Below are 21,023 nucleotides of genomic sequence, written 5' to 3'. Positions count from 1 at the left end.
AGCATTAAAAAAATCTGATTTTTTTCTAAGTATGGGGAAGGGTAAAAACCGAAGGTTTTCAAATAAACCTTCGGTTTTGACCTAGCATTAAAAAAATCTGATTTTTTTCTAAGTATGGGGAAGGGTAAAAACCGAAGGTTTTCAAATAAACCTTCGGTTTTGACCCTTTCCAAAAACATTGTTTATGGTCAGGACCGAGAGTTATACGTAAATCCTTCGCAAATACACATAAAAACGAAAGTTAATGTTATAACTTTCGGTTTTGACAATTCCTAATTTGTTAAATTATTTTGTTTTTAAGCCACTAATCTTAACTCCTAACTAATATAATCAAGTGTGAGTTATATTTTAAAAATGAATATTGTGTTTTATGTTGAAATGTTTATGAATATTGTGTTTGATTATTATAGAGAAGTGTATTTATGTTTGAATGTTTATGTTTGATTATGTTAAGAATGTGTTTAATGTTTGATCATATGGATTGTGCAATATTGCAAGGATAACAAATGTGTTAAATCGATGTTGTTTAAGGTCATTAGAAGGTGAGAAACAAAAGAATTTAACAAATTTGGAAGTGATAAAACCGAAGCTTAAACATTTAACCTTCGGAAATATCCATCTAAACCGAAAGTTGTATATAAAACTTTCGGGTTTTATACTTCTCAAGACCGAAAGTTATATATACAACTTTCGTTTTTTATGTGTATTTGTGAAGGTTAATTATATAACTTTCGGTTTTTACATTTTCAATTTTTTAAATTAGAGTATTTTTTCTTTCCAATATAGACTCCTAACTAATATAATCAAGTGTGAGTTATATTTTAAAAATTTATATTGTGTTTTATGTTGAAATGTTTATGATTGTGTTTTATTATTATAGAGAAGTGTATTTGAATGTTTATGTATGATTATGTAAAGAATATGTGTAATGTTTGATCATATGGATTGTGCAATATTGTAAGGATAACAAATGTGTTTAATCAATGTTGTTAAAGGTCATTAGTAGGTGAGAAACAAAAGAATTTAACAAATTTGGAAGTGATAATCCCGAAAGTTATATATTTAACCTTCGGAAATACCCCTCTAAACCGAGAGTTGTATATAAATCTCTTGGTTTTTAATAAGGGTGAAAACCGAGAGTTGTATATAAAACTCTCGGGTTTTAAGTCAAAACCGAGAGTTGTATATAAAACTCTCGGGTTTTAATAAGGGTCAAAACCGAGAGTTGTATATACAACTCTCGGGTTTTAATAAGGGTAAAACCGAGAGTTATATATACAACTCTCGGGTTTTAATAAGGGTAAAACCGAGAGTTTTATATATAACTCTCGGAAATTACATCATAAAATTAAAAACGGGCGCCTCTTTCTCTTCTTTTTCCCGATTTCATTTCTCTCTTTCTCTTCTTTTTCCGCCGCACTCAACTCTCTCCCCGACGAACAAGCCGCCGCGTGTACTCCCTGCCGAATACCTTGCGCCGCCGCCCTGCCGAAGACCTTGCGCCGCCGCCCTGCCGAAGACCACCGATTCTTTTGAAGAATCGCCCTCTGCCGCCGCCGGAACGTGAAGAATCTCTGCCGCCGCCGCCGCCGCCCTGCAAGGTTAGTTTTTTATTTATTTTGCAATTAGGTTATATTATTGTTAGATTGTTGCTGTTAGGTTAGATTAATTTTAGATTCTTGTTAGATTTGGGTTGATTATGTTAGATTATTGTTAGATTATTGAAATTAGGTTAGATTATTGCAATTAGGTTAGATTATTGCAATTAGGTTAGATTATTGTTAGATTATGTATATATTATTGTTAAATTAGGTTATAAGTTTAAGATTAGGTTATTGTTAGTATGATTTGGGTTTATTTTTGATTGTGGTTGGTATGATTTGGGTTTAATTTTGATTTAGGTTTGATTGTGGTTGGTATGATTTGGGTTTAATTTTGATTTAGGTTGTGATTGGTTTGATTTGTGTTAGATGTTGTTTCATTTAGGTTTTGGTTTGATTTTGTTTTGATTGTGATTGGTTTGATTGTGATTTGGGTGTAATTTATTGTTTTTAGGTTTGGATTACGAATTTCAGCCGCCCCCTGCCCGCCCGTCAATCTACATCCGCTGCTCTTCTTCGTTGCTCTTTTGGTGCAAGGTTAGTTCTTCATGTTAGATTTAAGTTTGATTTATGTTCGATTAGATTTATGTTAGATTAGGTATCATATCTGATTTATGTTTGATTATGTTAGCTTTTCATGTTAGATTTAAGTGATATTTTTGTTTGATTTGATTTATGTTAGATTAGGTATTAAGTTTGTTAGATTATGTTGGATTAGATTGGGATTGAATTAGAATTGATTGTAGGTTAGAATTGTTAAATGCAATGAATTATGTATGAATAAAATTATGTTGGATTATAATTGATTGCTTCAAAAGGTGTATGAATGATATAATTCTAGATGATATGTATGTTGAATTTTGGTTGGATAATGATAGATTAGTTAGAAATTATGTTAACATTATGTAAGCCTAATTCATTTAGACAAATTTAAGTAATTAATAATGCGGGTTGTTTTCCATTTTATTAGAAATATGGAAGTACCCGATAAAAGCTGGATGACCTTACGTCGAGATCATCCAGATTACGAGGAAGGTGTTAACAAATTCCTCGAGTATGCTGTTAGGAATACATCCCGACAAACCGTGAAATGTCCCTGCGTGAAATGCTTGAACACGCCGTTTATGGAAATAGACGAAGTGAAGACTCACCTCATCGTTTATGGAATAAATATTCATTATGAGTATTGGTATTTTCATGGAGAAAAGAGACGCACTACTCAAGTGGTTAATGAAGATGTCGATGAAGATGCCGATGACTACGATGATGATGACGACGATGATCAGTCGGAGGATGTCGTGCCGGAATTCAACGATCCGAGACAGGAGATGAATAATACAGTTAATGAACAGGTCAACGAAGAACTTTATATGCACGAATTTATAAACGATATGTTCCCCAACGTTAATGACGTCCCGAGCAACGATGAACCAGTCGAAGATGCGCAAAGATTTTATAAATTACTTGATGATTCCAAACGGCCATTGTATGAAGGTGCTCGAATAACGAAATCATCGGCACTACTGAAACTACTTCACATAAAAAATGTATGTCAATGGACGAATTCTTCGTTCGATATGTTGCTGCGTCTGCTTAAAGACTACATATTACCGATTGACGCTCAATTGCCAAACTCGTACTACGAAAGTAAAAAATTCATTACTGATATCGGGCTTAAATATGACAAGATAGACGCATGTAAGAACAACTGTATGCTATTTTGGAAGGACGACATAAATGAAGATTCGTGCAGAGTTTGCGGTCTTTCAAGATGGAAAGTCGACCAAACAAGTGGGACAGTTCGGGAGAAGCAAAACGGGAAATTCATTCCAAAAAAGGTGTTGAGATATTTCCCTTTAATACCAAGACTGCAAAGACTATACATGTCCTCAAAAACGGCTCCAATGATGAGATGGCATAAAGAAGGAAGAGTTGACAGTGATACGTTGAGACACCCCGCTGATTCCTTAACTTGGAAGACGTTTGATGAAAATTATACAGATTTTGCTTCAGAATCTCGAAACGTAAGACTTGGTTTATCAAGCGATGGGTTTCAACCATTTGCAAATGGGAAAAAATCATACAGTGTTTGGCCGGTAATTCTCGTACCTTATAATGTGTCACCCACGACTTGCATGGATTCTAGCAATTTCATCTTATCTATGTTAATTCCGGGTCCAAAGAGTCCGGGAGATGCAATTGACATATTTCTCCAACCATTGATCGAAGAGTTGCATGAACTGTGGCAAACAGGTGTGAAAACGTTTGATGCACACACCTCGCAATACTTTAACATGCGAGCGGCGTTGTTGTGGACCATTAACGACTTTCCCGCATACGCGAATTTATCAGGCTGGAGTACGAAAGGTAAATTTGCTTGTCCTTGTTGTAACAACGACACGGTAACCCTTCGATTGGTTCATGGTTCCAAACAATGTTACTTGGGTCACAGACGTTTCCTTCCACCGAAGCACAAATACAGAAGGGATAAAGAGTCGTTTGATGGTCGAACTGATTATAGGGATCCCCCTAGATTGTTAACGGGGCAAGAAAGTTATGAGCAAGCACGAGACCTAGAAGACATTATTCTTAGTGCGGATATGAGCAAGAGAACAAAGATATATCATGAAACGCGGGGAGACAATTGGAACAAACTTAGCATTTTCTTCCGTCTACCTTATTGGAAATCGCTATTATTGAGACATAATTTGGATGTGATGCATATTGAGAAAAATATCTGTGATAACGTGTTGGGAACAATAATGAATGTGAAAGAGAAGACTAAGGATGGTCCTAAAGCGCGTAAAGACTTAGAACTCTTAGGCATAAAATCATGGCTACATCCTATAAATGATGAAGGAGTTGTTCATTATCCAGAAGCGCCTTTCACTTTGACATCCGATAATAAAATACGTCTTTGTAACTTCTTGAAAGATCTTAAGTTGCCTGATGGGTTTTGCTTAAATATCGGGGGTTGTGTAAATTTGGAAGAGAAAAAGCTTTCGGGATTAAAGAGTCATGATTGTCACATTTTGTTGGAATATCTAATTCCTTTAGCAACTCGTGGATTGCTTCCAGAGTATGTGTATGATGCGTTAGTAAATTTGTCTCGTTTCTTTCGGTTGTTGTGCTTCAAAGAGTTGATTGAAGAGGACCTGGAACAATTGTACATGGATATTACATTGACACTTTGCAAATTTGAAATGATTTTTCCGCCGTCAATCTTCGACATCATGATGCATCTCCCGGTTCACTTGTCATTTGAGGCTTTGCTTGGAGGACCTGTTCAGTATCGATGGATGTATCCCTTTGAACATTACATGGGTACAATGAAAAGATATTTGCGGAATAATAACCACCCCGAAGCCTCTATAAGCGAGAGCTATCTTGTTAACGAAAGTATTAGTTTATGTGCCAGGTATATGGAGGAACAAGATCAAGAAAATGCACAACCTGAAATCTCGGGGATTTCAATATTTGCATCATTGGAAGACCTATCCAACGGAAAAGTATACAACTTGGATTATATCGATCGAGTGACAGCTCATTCTTACATTTTGAAAAATTGTCCCGAAGCAGAACCTTTTTACACGTAAGATTCAATGTTGATGTTACTAATTAGCATTAAAGAGTGTTACTAATTAGCATTCGATCTATTTGCAGAGATTATAACAACGAGTCCAGTGGAGAAACGTTTGCCGCATATTTCAAGCATCGAGTGAGTAAATTACAAACCATATATCCCAACTCTTCTTATTCATATTAACAACTACATTTCGGATACATATATAGGTCGCCCATTTAGCAAAAATTAACGACATATCAAGAGACCTCAAGATCTTAGGAGAAGGTCCAAGTATGTACTCGTCTATGTATGTTTGGTGTAAAGTAAACGGATTCAAATTCTGTACAGAAAAACACGACGAAGGTTTGACAACTCAAAATAGTGGGGTGGTTGTTGAGGGGTACAACGGATCTGAAACTATGTCATACTACGGAGTTTTGACGGATATAATCGAATTACAATACTATTCTCACAAACGAGTTGTTTTATTCAAGTGTAAGTGGTTTGATACACACTCGGGGGAACTAGGAGTGAAAGTGGATAAATATGGCTTCGTAAGTGTAAATGTAAACCGAATTTTGAAAACCCAAAGTCAAGACCCGTATATATTGGCGAGTCAAGCAAAACAAGTATTCTACGCCCCTGATATGTCAGCCCGACCCGGTTGGAAGATTGTGACCAAAATAAAACCGCGGTTTACAAACATATAGTTGAGATTAATTAATTAGGTAGATTTAATTATGTTTTTAACTTTATATTCATTTTTATTACTACTTTATTTCAATTATTCACTCATTTTTATTAATGGTGTGAAATTAGGAATGTCTGAAGGTCCTAAAACAACTTGGAAGAGTATGAGGAAGACACCCAAGAAATTGGATAAGAGTTACCAAAACCTACTTGCCCAATCCGAGTCGTTAAAGCGACGAGGATCGTCTTCTAGAGACCAACCACCGATTCCTATGGTCCCGATAGCTACTGCGCCTCCCCGAACATACGAGACTGAAGACGATGATGACCTCGCAGAGTTTATAGAGAGCACATTCGCTGATAACCTGCCTAGCGATGAGGCTGAACACGAGGGTCTTGAGAAGCCTATCGAGGAGCAGGATGACGAGGAGGAGCACGGGACCACTCCCGACCCATCATCGACAGGTATTTCGTTTACAAATTAGTTAGTGTTTCAATTGATTGACATATTTAATTAAGATTTTGATAATTTTGAAGAATCTTCTGCCCGCAAGAGACGGGGGAAGAACAAGAATATAGCGCTGTCTAAGAGGCTAGCGGGGACGAGGATCCCTCTAACGTTTAGAGAGAAGGATGGGAGGCCAGGTGGTACAGACGTGGGAAGGACACGGTGGTCTAGACATGTGGGGTCGATTATCCGGGACCCCGCAGCCGTCTCACACCGTCTTCTCAAGTGGAAGGCTTTAAGTGCAGACCAATTGGATTCACTGTGGACTGCTATCAAGGTTAATAATTATTACTTGATTATACATTACGTCATTAAATAATTATTTTTCACATTTGGATGTTATTTTTTTCAGGATCCGTTCGAAGCGACTAATGGTGACATTGAGTCTTTTCGAACGACGGGGTTGGGACACGCCAATCAGATATGGGATAGATGGCGGTCGGATTTGAACAAAAATTATATCCGCGTCCACAAAGGAGACGAGGCGGCGGTACTGGCTAATCCTCCACCGGACTACGATCGAGATGATTGGGAGTTTGTGTGTCGCAACCATTTCTTCACAGAAACGTTTAAGGTACGGTTTCATAATTCAAATAAGAGTTAATATTAATTAATCTAACTTCATTTGTTATTTCAAATACAGAGACACAGTACTACAAATATGAAGAATCGGAAGAATCTGAAATTCCCGCATCGAACGGGAAGTAGACCGTTTGCACAAATTGAAGACGAGTTGGTAAGTACATTATTTGTAATAACTTAATATAAAGATTGTTATTAATTATATAAATCATTTATTTCAACAGGTGATTGAAATGGGAAGACCACCGTCTGTAATTGAAGTATTCAAGAGGACCCGTACACCAAAACCGACACAAGAAAACCCAACATCCGTCCCGGACGAACACGTGCAAGAGAAAATTGTAAGTGAATTGAATATGCCTAGTTTTTTTATTATAGAAATGATATTTTATTTGAATTGTGCAGGCTGAGATGGAGGAGGTTGTTAGTAACGAACCGGGAATATCTGATTTTGAATTGACGGAGAGGGTGTTCGGACAACAAAAACACGGGGTCGTCTTCGGAATGGGATCAGGCGTCCGGCCCACACACTTTCGTGAGGATCGTCGTAGTGGAAACAGTTCACAGCGAAACAATGAGCGATTGTTAGAAGAGAATCAAATAATGAAGCTCAAGCTGGAGGAACTGGAGAAGAGGGATGAAGAAAGAAGGCGCAAAATGGTTGAAATGAAAGCGAGAAATGAAGAAATTGTGGAAAGAATGGAGAGGGAGAAGTCAGAGATGAACGCAAGAATGGAGAGAATAGAATTGTATATGAGGCAAGGACCACCTCCTCCCCCCACAAGCTAAGGTTGTTTCGATTCAAAACTTTTTTTCATTAGTGGTTGAATTTAGAACAGATTGTTCGGAATATTAGTTTGGTGTCGAATTTTGTAATGTTCATGGTCAATTAATGTGATCGTTTAATGTATGTTGCATTTCTTTTATCATTGATATATTGGTTTGGTGGCTGAACATGTTTTGGTTTTGAACAAAATAATCCGCACATTTTTAAAAATTTACATGAAAAAACCGAAGGTAAAAATGAAATCTCTCGGGTTTTCTCTTTGTGGAAAAACCGAGAGATATTAGAAAACTCTCGGTTTTTAGCCGAAGAGAAAACCGAGAGTTATTAGAAAACTCTCGGTTTTCATATAAGGGAAAACCGAAAGTTTTGTAATATCTCTCGGTTTTTCCACAAAGAGAAAACCCGAAAGTTGTGTGCAAAACCCTCGGTTTTTCCACACATAGAAAAACCGAAAGTTATTTGTAAAACCCTCGGTTTTTCCACAAAGAGAAAAACCGAAAGTTCTTTGTAAAACCCTCGGTTTTTCCACACAGAGAAAAACCGAAAGTTATATGAAAACTCTCGGTTTTTCCACAATGAGAAAAACCGAAAGTTGTTTGCAAAACCCTCGGTTTTTCCATACAGAGAAAAACCGAAAGTTATTTGTACAACCCTCGGGTTTTTCAAAAAGAGAAAAATCGAAAGTTCTTTGTAAAACCCTCGGTTTTTCCAAAAGAGAAAAATCCGAAAGTTTTCATATAACTCTCGGTTTTTCTCTTTGTGGAAATCCCGAGAGAGTCATTACCGAGGGATGGCGAGAGTTACTAAAACCTTCGGTAAGGTCTCTTTACCGAGAGTTATAATGTCAAAACCGAGAGTTTTAACTCTCGGTTTTGACCACTTTTTCACCAGTGGATAGTGATCAATTTATATGTGAGGTTAAAAGAGGATAACAATTGGGTTGGACACATTCTTATTGTTGATGATCATCATAGTAATTGACTAATCAAACTTAGGGAATGTGTTATCTCATTCCAATCAAAGAGTTTTAATTGAAAAATGAACCTAAGACAATAAAGTGAATAGTAAAACTCGATCTTAATTCAATACTATTGATATATAAGATATAATGAGGCTCACAATAAAGTGAATTATTTTGCTTTCTTGTATCTTCTAATGACTAAACAAAATGAATATATTTAGAGTCTACACTTTGTAACAACTTATTTGGATATATGCATGTTTTTGAACTATCTTGTGATTTTATTTTTGGTAACCTTTCCATTATTAGTCCTAACTTTCAAAAAGAAAAGAAAAGAAAAAAATTATGATTAATAATTCGTCTCTAAGGTTCTATCTAGGCATGGAATATTGAAGAAAAAGATTAGTTGAGTTTTACTAAAGTTTCTAATTATATATAAGCTTTTGTGTGATTGTAAAGATTGGTTGTTGGTTTGGTTGTTTTTCGTTTTCAATCAATGTATTGGACTTTTCCGTAATTTGTTAAAGAAAATATGAATGCATCCCTACAATTTAAGGAGAAAGAATCTATATGTATTCATTATTAAAAGATCAAGGGCTAAGTTGCACATTCAACAAAATTTGAGGACATTTCTTGTATTTTTTCCTTAAGTTATTATACATAAGGGTAAATTAATATTTATGAAAAGAAAAATTCTTTATTAATAGTGAAAAAAGATTTTGGAAATTCAAAATTTTGAATGAATGTGTAAATTTGAAAGCGATTTCTATAAATGATTGTTTTAGTATGACCCGACTTGTTGGATTATCCATTCGATACAAAGATTTAGAGCTTACAACCATCTACATCTATTACTATTCCGAACCTTAAAGATCCAAATATTAATAATTTGAGGATATTTGTTTTGCATTTTGTGGATGCATTCATTGATGTGCTGCATTCTCCGTCTTCATCTCACCCCAATAAATCTTGTAAAATTTTATAGCGATCCACATATTTGTACCATCAATTAATCCGGCCCTATGACTCAACCATAAACGTGAGATTGATGACAATACATGAAATGATCGATATAATTAGATTGACCAAAAATAATGAATAAGTTAATGAAAATACAATTAGAAGTAAAAAAAACTAAAAGTGAGCATATTTAGTCCGAGAAAAAAAACAAAAAATTTCATTGCATTATGATAGTAAAAAACAGAAATTAAGTTTCAAAATACTAACAAAGTTGTGTCAAAAAGGATTCCCTCGTCGTATCATAGAGTTTGGTGTTGGTTATTTGAAGGGATAAAACCTGATTTTTTTTTTTATAAAAAAAAATTGTTTGGGTAAAAATAAAAAATTTAAATTTTAGAAGGACTATTTACTTAATTATCCTTAAATAATAGTACAATAAAATTATAAAATATTCAAATGATAGAATATTTTAATATTTTAATATTTTATATGTTTTAATAAATAAATAAATTAATTAAAAGATGATAGATGAGATTTTGACTAAAACATATAAAAAATAATATAAAACAAGTCCTTAAAGATTTCAGTAATAGATAAAATAAAATTGTCTTATGTGCTTTGCTTACATCTTAATTTTTTTTTTTGGTCCAGTCCAATCCACTCTGTAACTTTTTTCTTAATTTTTTTTTCTTCCAATTACAATAAATACTATCTTCTATTATGGTTGAATTAAAGTTGTACTTATTAATTTTATAAATATTATAATATATATATTTATAAAATAAGTTAATTTGCTATAATACACATTCTCTTAATTTACTCACCTTTTTTAAATATAACATGTAACAATTATAATTACAAATCACCTCTAAATAAGAAAAAAATCTTTTTTTTAATAAACTATGTATTATTTAATATTGCAAATTTATTACAAACCCAAAAATGAAAAACTCTATTTACACCACCTTACCAACAACACCCTGGGTCCTGGCTGTCAATTAAAAAAAAGGCTATAAATTTACAACAATTAAACATCTATTATCATTATTTCTTCTATTCTACTAATCCATTAATACAAAAAATCAAGAACCCTTCTCTTTCTCTCTCTAGATTTTCTTTAATGCAGAGAAAGATCCATTCTTGATAGATCGTCGACAAGATGAATGACCAAGAACAAGAACAAGGAAGAAAAGATGATAATATTGATGATCAGAAGGTTCCTTTCTATAAGCTGTTTTCATTTGCCGATCGATTTGATTACTTTCTGATGACCGTTGGAACTGTCGGCGCCGTCGCCAACGGTCTATCTCAACCGCTCATGACTCTCATCTTCGGTCAGCTTATTAATTCCTTCGGCACCACTTCTTCTTCTCAGATTGTTCAAGAAGTTTCCAAGGTAATTTTTATTATTATTCTCTTTATTAATAATTCATTAGGATATATATGTATATACTAAACTTTATATAAATTAATTTTGTTTTTAATTAAGCACAAAAGGGTTTTTAAGTGAAGACTTGTTTCCAAAGTATGATCTTTACCTAACTCAAATATTCATTATAAGGGATGATCTATCTACAAAGGATGTATTTGTTTTTATTTAAATTTGATTTTGAAACTATTTAATTGCAATAAGCTTAGTTTGTAAGTAACTTAAATATATTATACATGAAGTATGAAAATCATGAAAGGATTCTTTTATATTTCTTGAATGACTTTGGATTAAATAAAATATTTAATAATTAATTAAAAAGATTAAGTTTATGGGCCGGGGTTGTGTTAGTCAAAACAACAATTATTCATTAATTAATACAGTTTTTCTGTAAAGTTAGGAAAATTAAATGAATTAAACTATCAATAAATGCAATTTTGATTCTTGTCCTAAATGGGGTGTGTTCTGGTATCATTTTAATTTAACTAGACATTATTGGTATTATTTTAATGAATATTATAATTTAATTTCTAAATTAGATTAATTATATACAAAATAATTCATATTTAGACAATGAAAGGGATTAAGTATAATTCATATTCTATATATATACACTTACTTTATATTATTGAATATTGGTCCCCCAAGAGCCTAAGTGAAAAGAAGAAGATAAAACAGAATAAAGGGTTATATAATAAGCTAGCATATTGACTATATTTATAAAATATATATGTGCAGTTTTGCTTCCTTGTAATTTAAATTAAACCCAATTCAATTGGATTTTGCCCTTCAAAATAATTAGAAAAATAAACAAACAAAATTATAATGTTTTTCTTAACCCAATAAAACTTCGACAAATATGGAATGATGTATATATTGACTTTTAACATAATTGTACTTATATATTCTTCTCATAAAGTGGCAGACAAGAATAATGGTGAAAAAAGAACATATTGATTCAAATGCAAGTTTCTCAAAGATATTTATACAATTATAAAAACTTGTTGAATATATTAATAAATAAAAAATTATTTTATTTTAGAATACTTTTCACCCAACAATTGTAGTTAGCTTCCACCAGTCATCGTGGTTGAAGCTTCTATTTTTATTTTTGTTTATTTATTTTAGTGTAAGATTTTAGTCATATATATGGATGTAGTTATTGCGATGGAATGAACTTAATTAGTAAGTACTAACAAATTCACAATTAATCAAAAAATGTATATAATATTTTCTTGCCAAATTTGATTATAGTATTATTATTAATGGGGTACATTAATTGCAACAATTTACGGTAATCTGTTTAATATTTTGATGTAGTTTTAGCAATGAATTATTTGAAATTAATTAAATTATTTATCTCCAAAATAATAGTTTGAATTATTTGAAAATGGTATAATTGTTTAGATGAATGAATCATTAAAATACCATTTAGTATATATATATATTATATATAAATAATAAAACAAGAACATTGGTAAATTTAGTATTTGATAATTTGATGAGAGAAATTTGTTTGATTACCAATTTTTTATATTCAAACTATACAATTATTTTTAACAAAATAATTTAGAGACATTCCATTTCAATTAGAGTATTTCTTTTGTTTATCATCTTAATACATAATTAAATAAAATTATCATTTGAGATTAACTATTAGACAATATTCTTTCCGTTTATAGATTATATTTTAAAAATAGATGAAAATTATGATATTTTCATGTAATAAATTTGATAGGCACATAATTTTCTTTCATTAGAAATGGAATTAGTATTATTTCCTTCATGTTTAATAGGACTTTAGTATTGAGTCTATTGATGATTATTGATCAGTACTACTAAAAACAAGTATTTTTTCCAACAAAGAATCTATATTATTTATATGTATATATATAACTTCTTATTAAAATAATAGTTGTGACTTGTAATAATAAAATGAAACAAATAAAATAAAATGAGATTTAATTTGACAAATGAAATGAGCTGACTTTAAATTATTTTTATTGTAGGTGTCTCTCAATTTTCTTTATCTGGCCATTGCTTCAGCAGTTGCGTCATTCTTACGTAAGTACCCACGTCATCGAAATTATTTACATAATAATAGAAAAACGAAAATTGCCCTCAAACTATCACTTCTTATTCATTGATTCCTTTTTCTTTTCTTTCACAAAATTTGGACACTAAACATATATATCTGATCAAAGTCTTTTTAACTTTTGATCGATGATAACATGTTCATAAATACATAGAAGAAATGCATGTCTTAGACATTTTATTCCATAATTATTTTCAATAAGATTAAACTTTTGACTTTTTGAAAGGTTGTAAGCAATCCTTGTTCCCACTTAGATCTAAAAAGGATACCGACATCATTAAGAGTTTCATAACTAGTTTATTCACAGATATTAATTTAAATAATGCAAAAGTTACATTAACTATTAGACTAACAAGTATTGATGATATTTATTGTAAATACGTATGTAGAGGTGGCTGGTTGGATGGTAACTGGAGAAAGACAATCAGCGAGAATAAGAGCATTGTATTTGAAGACAATACTAAAACAGGATATCGCATTCTTCGACACCGAGACCTCAACCGGAGAGATTGTGGGGAGAATGTCGGGTGATACAATCCTCATTCAAGATGCTATGGGTGAAAAGGTTTTAGTTCATTTTTTTGTTTGTTTGTTTCAAATTGACAAGACAAGAAAATAATACTAAGTATATTAATTAATTTGATATGGGCGCGCAGGTGGGCAAATTCATTCAACTAATGGCAACCTTTGTAGGAGGATTTGTGATTGCTTTTGTGAGAGGATGGCTACTCTCATTGGTTCTATTAACATGCATTCCTGCCCTAGTCATAGCCGGAGGAAGCATGGCAATGATCATGTCTAAGATGGCTAGTCGTGGACAAACCGCCTACGCGGAAGCTGGAAATGTAGTTGAACAAACTATCGGAGCCATTAGAACCGTGGCTGCATTCACTGGTGAGAAGCTCGCCATAAAAAAGTACGAAAAAGAGCTACAAATCGCTTACGCTGCCAGTGTTCAACAAGATCTGGCCTCCGGTTTGGGAATTGGTCTCGTCTTATTCATCCTTTTCGGCTCGTATGGTCTCTCCACATGGTATGGAGCTAAGCTAATCATCGAAAAAGGGTATAATGGTGGAGATGTTATCAATGTCATCATGGCAATCATGACCGGAGGAATGTAAGTATAATTTCGTGTCTTACCACCCTAGTTTAATGAGAAAAATCGCATACTTTTAGTAATTTTTCTTATCTTTTTGGTAATTTTAGGTCATTAGGACAAACATCACCAAGCGTAAGTGCATTTGCAGCCGGTCAAGCGGCTGCATACAAGATGTTTGAGGCGATCAAACGTAAGCCATTGATTGATGCATCCGATACTAGCGGGATAGTGATGGAAGATGTGAAGGGTGATATCGAATTGAGAGATGTATACTTTAGTTACCCGGCAAGACGTGATGTTCAAATATTCTCGGGGTTTTCACTCAAGGTGACGAGTGGCATGACAATGGCTTTAGTTGGACAAAGTGGAAGTGGGAAGTCGACGGTTATAAGTCTTCTCGAAAGATTCTATGACCCGGATGCTGGCGAGGTTTTGATCGATGGGATTAACTTGAAAAAATTTAAACTCAAATGGATTAGAGAGAAAATGGGATTAGTTAGCCAAGAACCTATTTTGTTTACTACCACAATAAGAGAGAATATAGCATATGGGAAGGAAAATGCTAGCAATGACGAGATAAGAACCGCGATCGAGCTTGCTAATGCCGCAAAGTTCATCGACAAGTTGCCAAATGTAAATATAAAAAATGAATATTTTTTCTAATTTACATATATAGTTCAATCTATAGTAATTATCATAATGTTGTATATTAATCTTATAGGGATTGGACACTATGGTTGGTGAGCATGGAACACAACTCTCAGGAGGACAGAAGCAAAGAATCGCTATAGCTAGAGCAATTCTTAAAAACCCGAGAATTCTTCTTCTCGATGAAGCAACAAGTGCACTCGATACTGAATCAGAACGCGTGGTACAAGAGGCATTAACGAGGATCATGTTGGATAGAACAACGGTTGTCGTTGCTCATCGTTTGACTACAATTAGAAACGCGGATCTCATTGCAGTAGTGCAAGATGGAAAACTTGTGGAACAAGGTAACTTCTTTAGTGAACTCTTTTTTTCTTTTCTTTAAAGGATAAAATCATTCTATTAGTCCATAGTTTTACAAAGTATTTAGTGAAAAATCTAGCAAAAACAATTTAGTATAAGTTAATTATGACATGTGATGAGTTTTGGCTGATCAAGATTCTTGTGTTTTTCATATGTGGACTCTTAATTTGTTGCCCACTTGACCACTTCTTAATTTGGATATGATTAATTTATAAGATAAAATTTTCTTTATTTTGAGTAAGTAATTATCATAATGATTATGTATTTTTTGATGAATATATTGAGAAAGTTGTGTAATTAACAGGAACTCATGAGGATTTGATCGAAAACCCAGATGGGGCATACTCCCAATTAGTCCGTTTGCAAGAAAGATCAGCTACAGAAGTTGACGAAAGAAAAGTTATAGTAGATGCAGATATGATAATGGAAACAGAGATGGCCATGAGCATTGGAAGATCAACATCGAGTTTGCGAAAACTAAGGAGATCCATAAGCAGAGGTTCATCAGGTAGCAGACGATCCTTCACTTTCAGTTTGGGACTTCCTGCACCAGTAGGAATCCAAACAGAGATTGAAGGAGAAGAAATAACAACAATGATGAACGAACAAGGAAAGCATAAGAAGAAGAGTGTCTCTATGAAGCGGCTAGCTAACATGAACAAATCAGAGTTTCCTATTCTGTTCTTGGGAAGCATAGCTGCTGCTGTAAATGGTCTAACATTCCCCATCTTTGGTCTCTTAATGTCTTCCGCCATTAAAATCTTCTTCGAACCTCCACATCAGTTGAGAAATGATTCCAAGTTTTGGGCTGCAATGTATTTGCTATTGGGAATTGTTATTCTCATAGCTCTTCCACTTCAAAATTACTTCTTTGGAATTGCTGGTGGTAAGTTGATACAAAGAATTCGTTCTTTAACGTTTGAAAAGATTGTTCATCAGGAAATCAGCTGGTTTGATGACCCTTGTAATTCCAGGTACAAAAAGATTTCACCTTCAATGAAAACTTATGTTTGGTTTAATAATTAGTTTATTTGAAAATTGAAACCACTTTTTTCCAGTGGTGCCGTGGGAGCAAGATTGTCAACAGACGCAGCGAATGTGAAGGGACTTGTTGGTGGTACATTGGCATTAGCTGTTCAAAACATAGCAACGGTGGTGGCTGGATTAATCATAGCGTTTACAGCTAACTGGATATTAGCGTTCATCATTCTCGGGGTCTTACCATTAATTGGTTTGCAAGGATTTCTTCAAATGAAATTCTTTCAAGGATTTAGTTCAGACGCCAAAGTGATGTATGAAGAGGCAAGTCAAGTAGCAAACGATGCGGTTGGAAGCATTAGAACTGTGGCATCATTTTGTGCTGAGAATAAAGTAATGGATATGTACGAAAGAAAATGCGAAACGCCTGTGAAACGTGGAGTTAGAACCGGGATAGTAAGTGGAATTGGTTTTGGATTCGGATTCTTCGTTCTCTATTGCACGAATGCATTTTGTTTCTACATTGGGTCGATTTTGGTTAAACATGGGAAAGCTGATTTTTCAGATGTATTCAAGGTACATATATTCTATCTATATATATATATCTATATTTGAAGAATTAAATGGAAAGTAGTAAATAATTTATGATTCTTCTCTGCATGGAATTTCATGCATGTAGGTTTTCTTTGCATTGACAATGACAGCAGTTGGGATTTCACAAACTACAGCATTAGCTCCAGATACTGCAAAAGCTAAGGAATCTACATCATCCATTTTTGAAATCCTTGATAGGAAACCGATTATTGATTCAAGAAGTGATGATGGAACCATTTTAGCAGTTGTCAAAGGTGACATTGAGCTTGATCATATCAGTTTCAGATATCCAACAAGACAAGATGTTCATGTTTTTCGAGACTTATCTCTACTTATCCCATCCGGAAAGGTATGTACTCCTAACTCTTGCTCGAATATTTTTTCAAACGTTAACTAAAGTCTCATGTTCATGTTTTTCTTTTATTTTCAATAAATGTGAAGCTAAAAATGTTTGAGTTTGTTGTGTAGACGGTTGCGCTTGTAGGGGAGAGCGGTAGTGGGAAGTCGACGGTGATCAGCTTAATCGAAAGGTTCTATGATCCCGACACAGGGCACGTATTTCTAGACGGAGTTGAGATAAGAAAGTTGAAGATAAGTTGGTTAAGACAACAAATGGGATTGGTAAGCCAAGAGCCGATACTTTTCAACGAGTCCATTCGCACCAACATAGCTTATGGAAAGCAAGGTGAGGTGACCGAAGATGAGATCATCGCGGCCGCAAAATCCGCCAATGCTCACAACTTCATAGCCTCGTTGCCCGACGGCTACGAGACTAACGTCGGGGAAAGGGGAATTCAATTGTCCGGGGGACAAAAGCAGAGGATAGCTATAGCGAGAGCGATCGTGAAAGACCCGAAGATATTGTTGCTTGACGAGGCTACGAGTGCACTCGATGCCGAGTCTGAACGCGTGGTTCAAGACGCGTTGGACCGGGTCATGGTCAATAGGACCACTGTCGTTGTGGCACATCGACTCACGACCATTAGAGGAGCTGACATCATTGCGGTCGTGAAAAATGGTGGGATTGTCGAGAAGGGTAATCATGAAATGCTTATGAAGATCAACAACGGTGCTTACGCATCTCTAGTAGCACTTCACTTAAGCACCGCCCAATAAATGCTTCAAAGATGGATTTGGTTATTTTAATACTTTGGAACACTTTTGTTAGTCCATATTCACAATATTTTCCTTTCTTTTTTCCTTTCTATTGCAACTAAGTTGATTCTCCATATCTATTAACAAAGTTCTATTTTATAAACAAAATTGCAATATTTTTTTTTAGCTTTTTCTAGTTTGTATGTTAATTATTCAATCTATTTTTGCTATTCTAATTTATTATAAAAATTAGAATAAAAATATTTCATATTTATCATAATAAGGGGTTTTTTTTTTTTTTTTTTTTTTTTTATAAATTCAACTTAATTATAAAATCTCTCTAACAAATTAAAAATTGAATTTCCAATTTGATTCTTCTTATCGTTTGAAAACATATTTTTGTTAAATAAAGTTCACTTAAATGGTCAGACTGCTCCAACACTTCAGATCTTCTGCTACCGATTGTCCGTGTTCCCCTGTTGCGAACCAATCAGATTGCAGCATTATTATTTTAATAATAAATCAATCTGGGTAGGAGACGGGGGAGGGAGATTCGGAATCCGAGTTTCATCCCGGGTTCACACAAGACGCCGTTAACGGCAGCGTTTGTTAACGCCAGGAAATTATATAATATTCATATAGCACCCGAATAAGATATCTTCGCTCAGAGCACCGTGTCAGAGGGAAGGGTGAGATGCGATGGGAGCGAAGATATCCACGCCCGTTGCCCTGACCCTCATGTAAACCCCCCATAGCCACCCATGAGAAGACCGCTTGCCTTTCATGAAAATATACTTACACATCTATGTAAAGACCAAATTGACATGTATTTTATATTTCCGTTTATTAAATATTAATTTAATTTATTGAAAATCACATGCAGCGATATAATATTCGCTTCAATTAATTCATTCATATTTTTTTTAGGAATTTTATTTAATTTTTTATTAATTTTTTTTTGGCCTGGAGACCCTCAGGAGCGAAGATATATTTGCTTCAATTAATTTTAATAAAAACATCATGTAAACCCCCAACCCACCAATGAGAAGCCCGCCTGCCTACCATGGAAAGACACTTACCCATGTATGTAAAGACCAAAATTACATGGATTTTATATTTCCATTTATTAAATATTAATTCAATTAATTAAAGATGACCTGATATTAATTTAATTTATTGAAAATCACATGCAGCGATATAATATTCGCTTCAATTAATTCATTCATATTTTTTTTTAGGAATTTTATTTAATTTTGTATTTAATTTTTTTGGCTTGGAGACCCTCAGAAGCGAAGATATATTTGCTTCAATTAATTTTAATAAAAACATCATGTAAATCCCCCAATCCACCAATGAGAAGACCGCCTGCCTACCATGAAAAGACACTTACCCATGTATGTAAAGACCAATCAGATTGAATTTTATATTTCCATTTATTAAATATTAATTCAATTAATTAAAGATGACATGGAGCAACCGAACAAATCTTCGCTTCAATCACTTCACTATTTTTTTTTATTAATTTTATATTTTCGTTTATTAATAAATGTTAATTCAATTAATTAGTTCACTCTACTTTTTTAATTTTTTTTTGAGGAGACGATTGAAAGCGAAGATTTCTTCTTTTCAATTATTTTTCGCCTTACGCTCATGTAAAACACCCTTCCCTCCCATGAGAAGATCAATTGCCTGTCATGTAAATTCACTTACCCTTGCATTTACATCCCGCGAATAAATCTTCGCTTCGAATAATAGTTTTTATTTTCAATTTATTTTATGAATTTATGTAAGAAGTTACGATATCGAACGAATATTTATTCGCTTCCATTACTTGTTGATATAATTTCAATTTCCCGCTACAATCCCACTCTCCATCCTTTTCATTTTCATAAGCAACTGTTCATTTTCTTCTCTCTCTATCTCCCGACGATCATCCAAACACTCAACGTCGAAACCCTAGATATTTCTTTTATTCTACAAGGATTTCTTCTGAAGATGTTAGAGAACCAAGGCAACAACATGGAAGTGGATACCATCGACTCCCGAGAGGTCGTCTTGCAAGTCTGTAGGAGCATAAACGAAAACGAAACTGCCCCCACTCCTGCATCCAACGTCAATCCCCGCAATAAACCAGAGAGGTAGGTTAATCTTATTGTGTTTATATATTTTATACTAATTTTACACATGTTTATTCCATTTATTTAGTTGAATACTGATTTATGCTATCCCACCAAAAATAATGACTTTGAGGTTTAATAACTTGGTTACATATGAAAGGAAGAGGAAGAGAAATACGAAGACGAATATGAAGTCGTCATCGACTACTGAATCAGTTTCCACAGTTGCTGTCGAAGCTACTGATGTTGCTGTAGGTACTACCCATTTTGATGAGATTTTACTACCACCTTTTCCCCCTAAAAAAAAAAACCAATGTTATTCCTACATCCACTCCAACAGTCGATGAAGAGTTACCAGAACCACCCCCAGAAACCACTAATATTTCTCCGTGTACTACCCCATTCGATGAAGAGTTACCACCATCTCCCCAAAAAACCAAAACCATCAAGAAACGTAAACTGGCATTTCTAACAAGATCATCACCTCATGGCCTCGCTCAACTGATTCCTAAATTGAGCGTAGAACAGAGGGAAGCCGTGAAGGAAATCGGGTTTGGTTCTCTTCTTACAATGGGTGTCTCCAAGTGCCCGGCGCATTTTTCCAGACACGTAATCCAATGTTTTGACCCGGATAAGAGTTCTCTGGTATTGGCCAACGGTGATGAGATCCTTATCGATGAAGATCTCGTACAACTCGTGATGAACCTCCCTAGAGGGGCAATGAACGTAGTCGAGTCCGTTGGGGGGATAAGACTAAGGACCCTGATTTTTTTAATTTCTTGAGGGATTGGAAGACCAGATGGACCGGGGAAGACTCAAAAGCTCTTGAAACACTTTCTATGATCACCAAGATATTAAGTAACACAAGTGCAGACAACGATTTCAAAATCGACTTCGTTGTCTTTGTTGTCTCAAGTTTTTTATGTCCAGTTCAAAATTCACGAGCCAGGT

At 34.2% G+C, this 21,023-nt stretch overlaps 1 protein-coding gene across 1 annotated transcript; it reads left to right on the top strand.

The window, feature by feature from the left end:
• Nucleotides 1–10,710: 10,710 nt before the first annotated feature.
• LOC124919166 (ABC transporter B family member 9-like) lies at nucleotides 10,711–18,089 on the top strand. Its single transcript, XM_047459334.1, has 10 exons — nucleotides 10,711–11,050; nucleotides 13,093–13,147; nucleotides 13,568–13,743; nucleotides 13,835–14,295; nucleotides 14,385–14,910; nucleotides 14,999–15,272; nucleotides 15,593–16,262; nucleotides 16,347–16,842; nucleotides 16,946–17,209; nucleotides 17,329–18,089. Exons 1-10 carry the CDS (start codon nucleotides 10,814–10,816, stop codon nucleotides 17,974–17,976), a joined length of 3,807 nt encoding a protein of 1,268 aa, XP_047315290.1. The 5' UTR covers nucleotides 10,711–10,813; the 3' UTR covers nucleotides 17,977–18,089.
• Nucleotides 18,090–21,023: the final 2,934 nt, after the last annotated feature.

Source organism: Impatiens glandulifera, chromosome 1 (genome assembly GCF_907164915.1).
Source record: "Impatiens glandulifera chromosome 1, dImpGla2.1, whole genome shotgun sequence".
In the NCBI taxonomy this organism is placed as follows: domain Eukaryota; kingdom Viridiplantae; phylum Streptophyta; class Magnoliopsida; order Ericales; family Balsaminaceae; genus Impatiens; species Impatiens glandulifera.
The sequence above is the reverse complement of the archived record's forward strand: the minus strand, read 5'-3'. Positions and strand labels throughout refer to the sequence as shown.

Excerpts from the sequence above, each read along its gene's own strand:
- LOC124919166 (XM_047459334.1), top strand. The coding sequence starts at position 10,814 with ATGAATGACCAAGAACAAGAACAAGGAAGAAAAGATGATAATATTGAT. Across the intron at positions 13,744-13,834 it reads AAGATGCTATGGGTGAAAAG|GTGGGCAAATTCATTCAACT; the intron begins GTTTTAGTTCAT and ends ATGGGCGCGCAG. Across the intron at positions 16,843-16,945 it reads ATTTTTCAGATGTATTCAAG|GTTTTCTTTGCATTGACAAT; the intron begins GTACATATATTC and ends TCATGCATGTAG.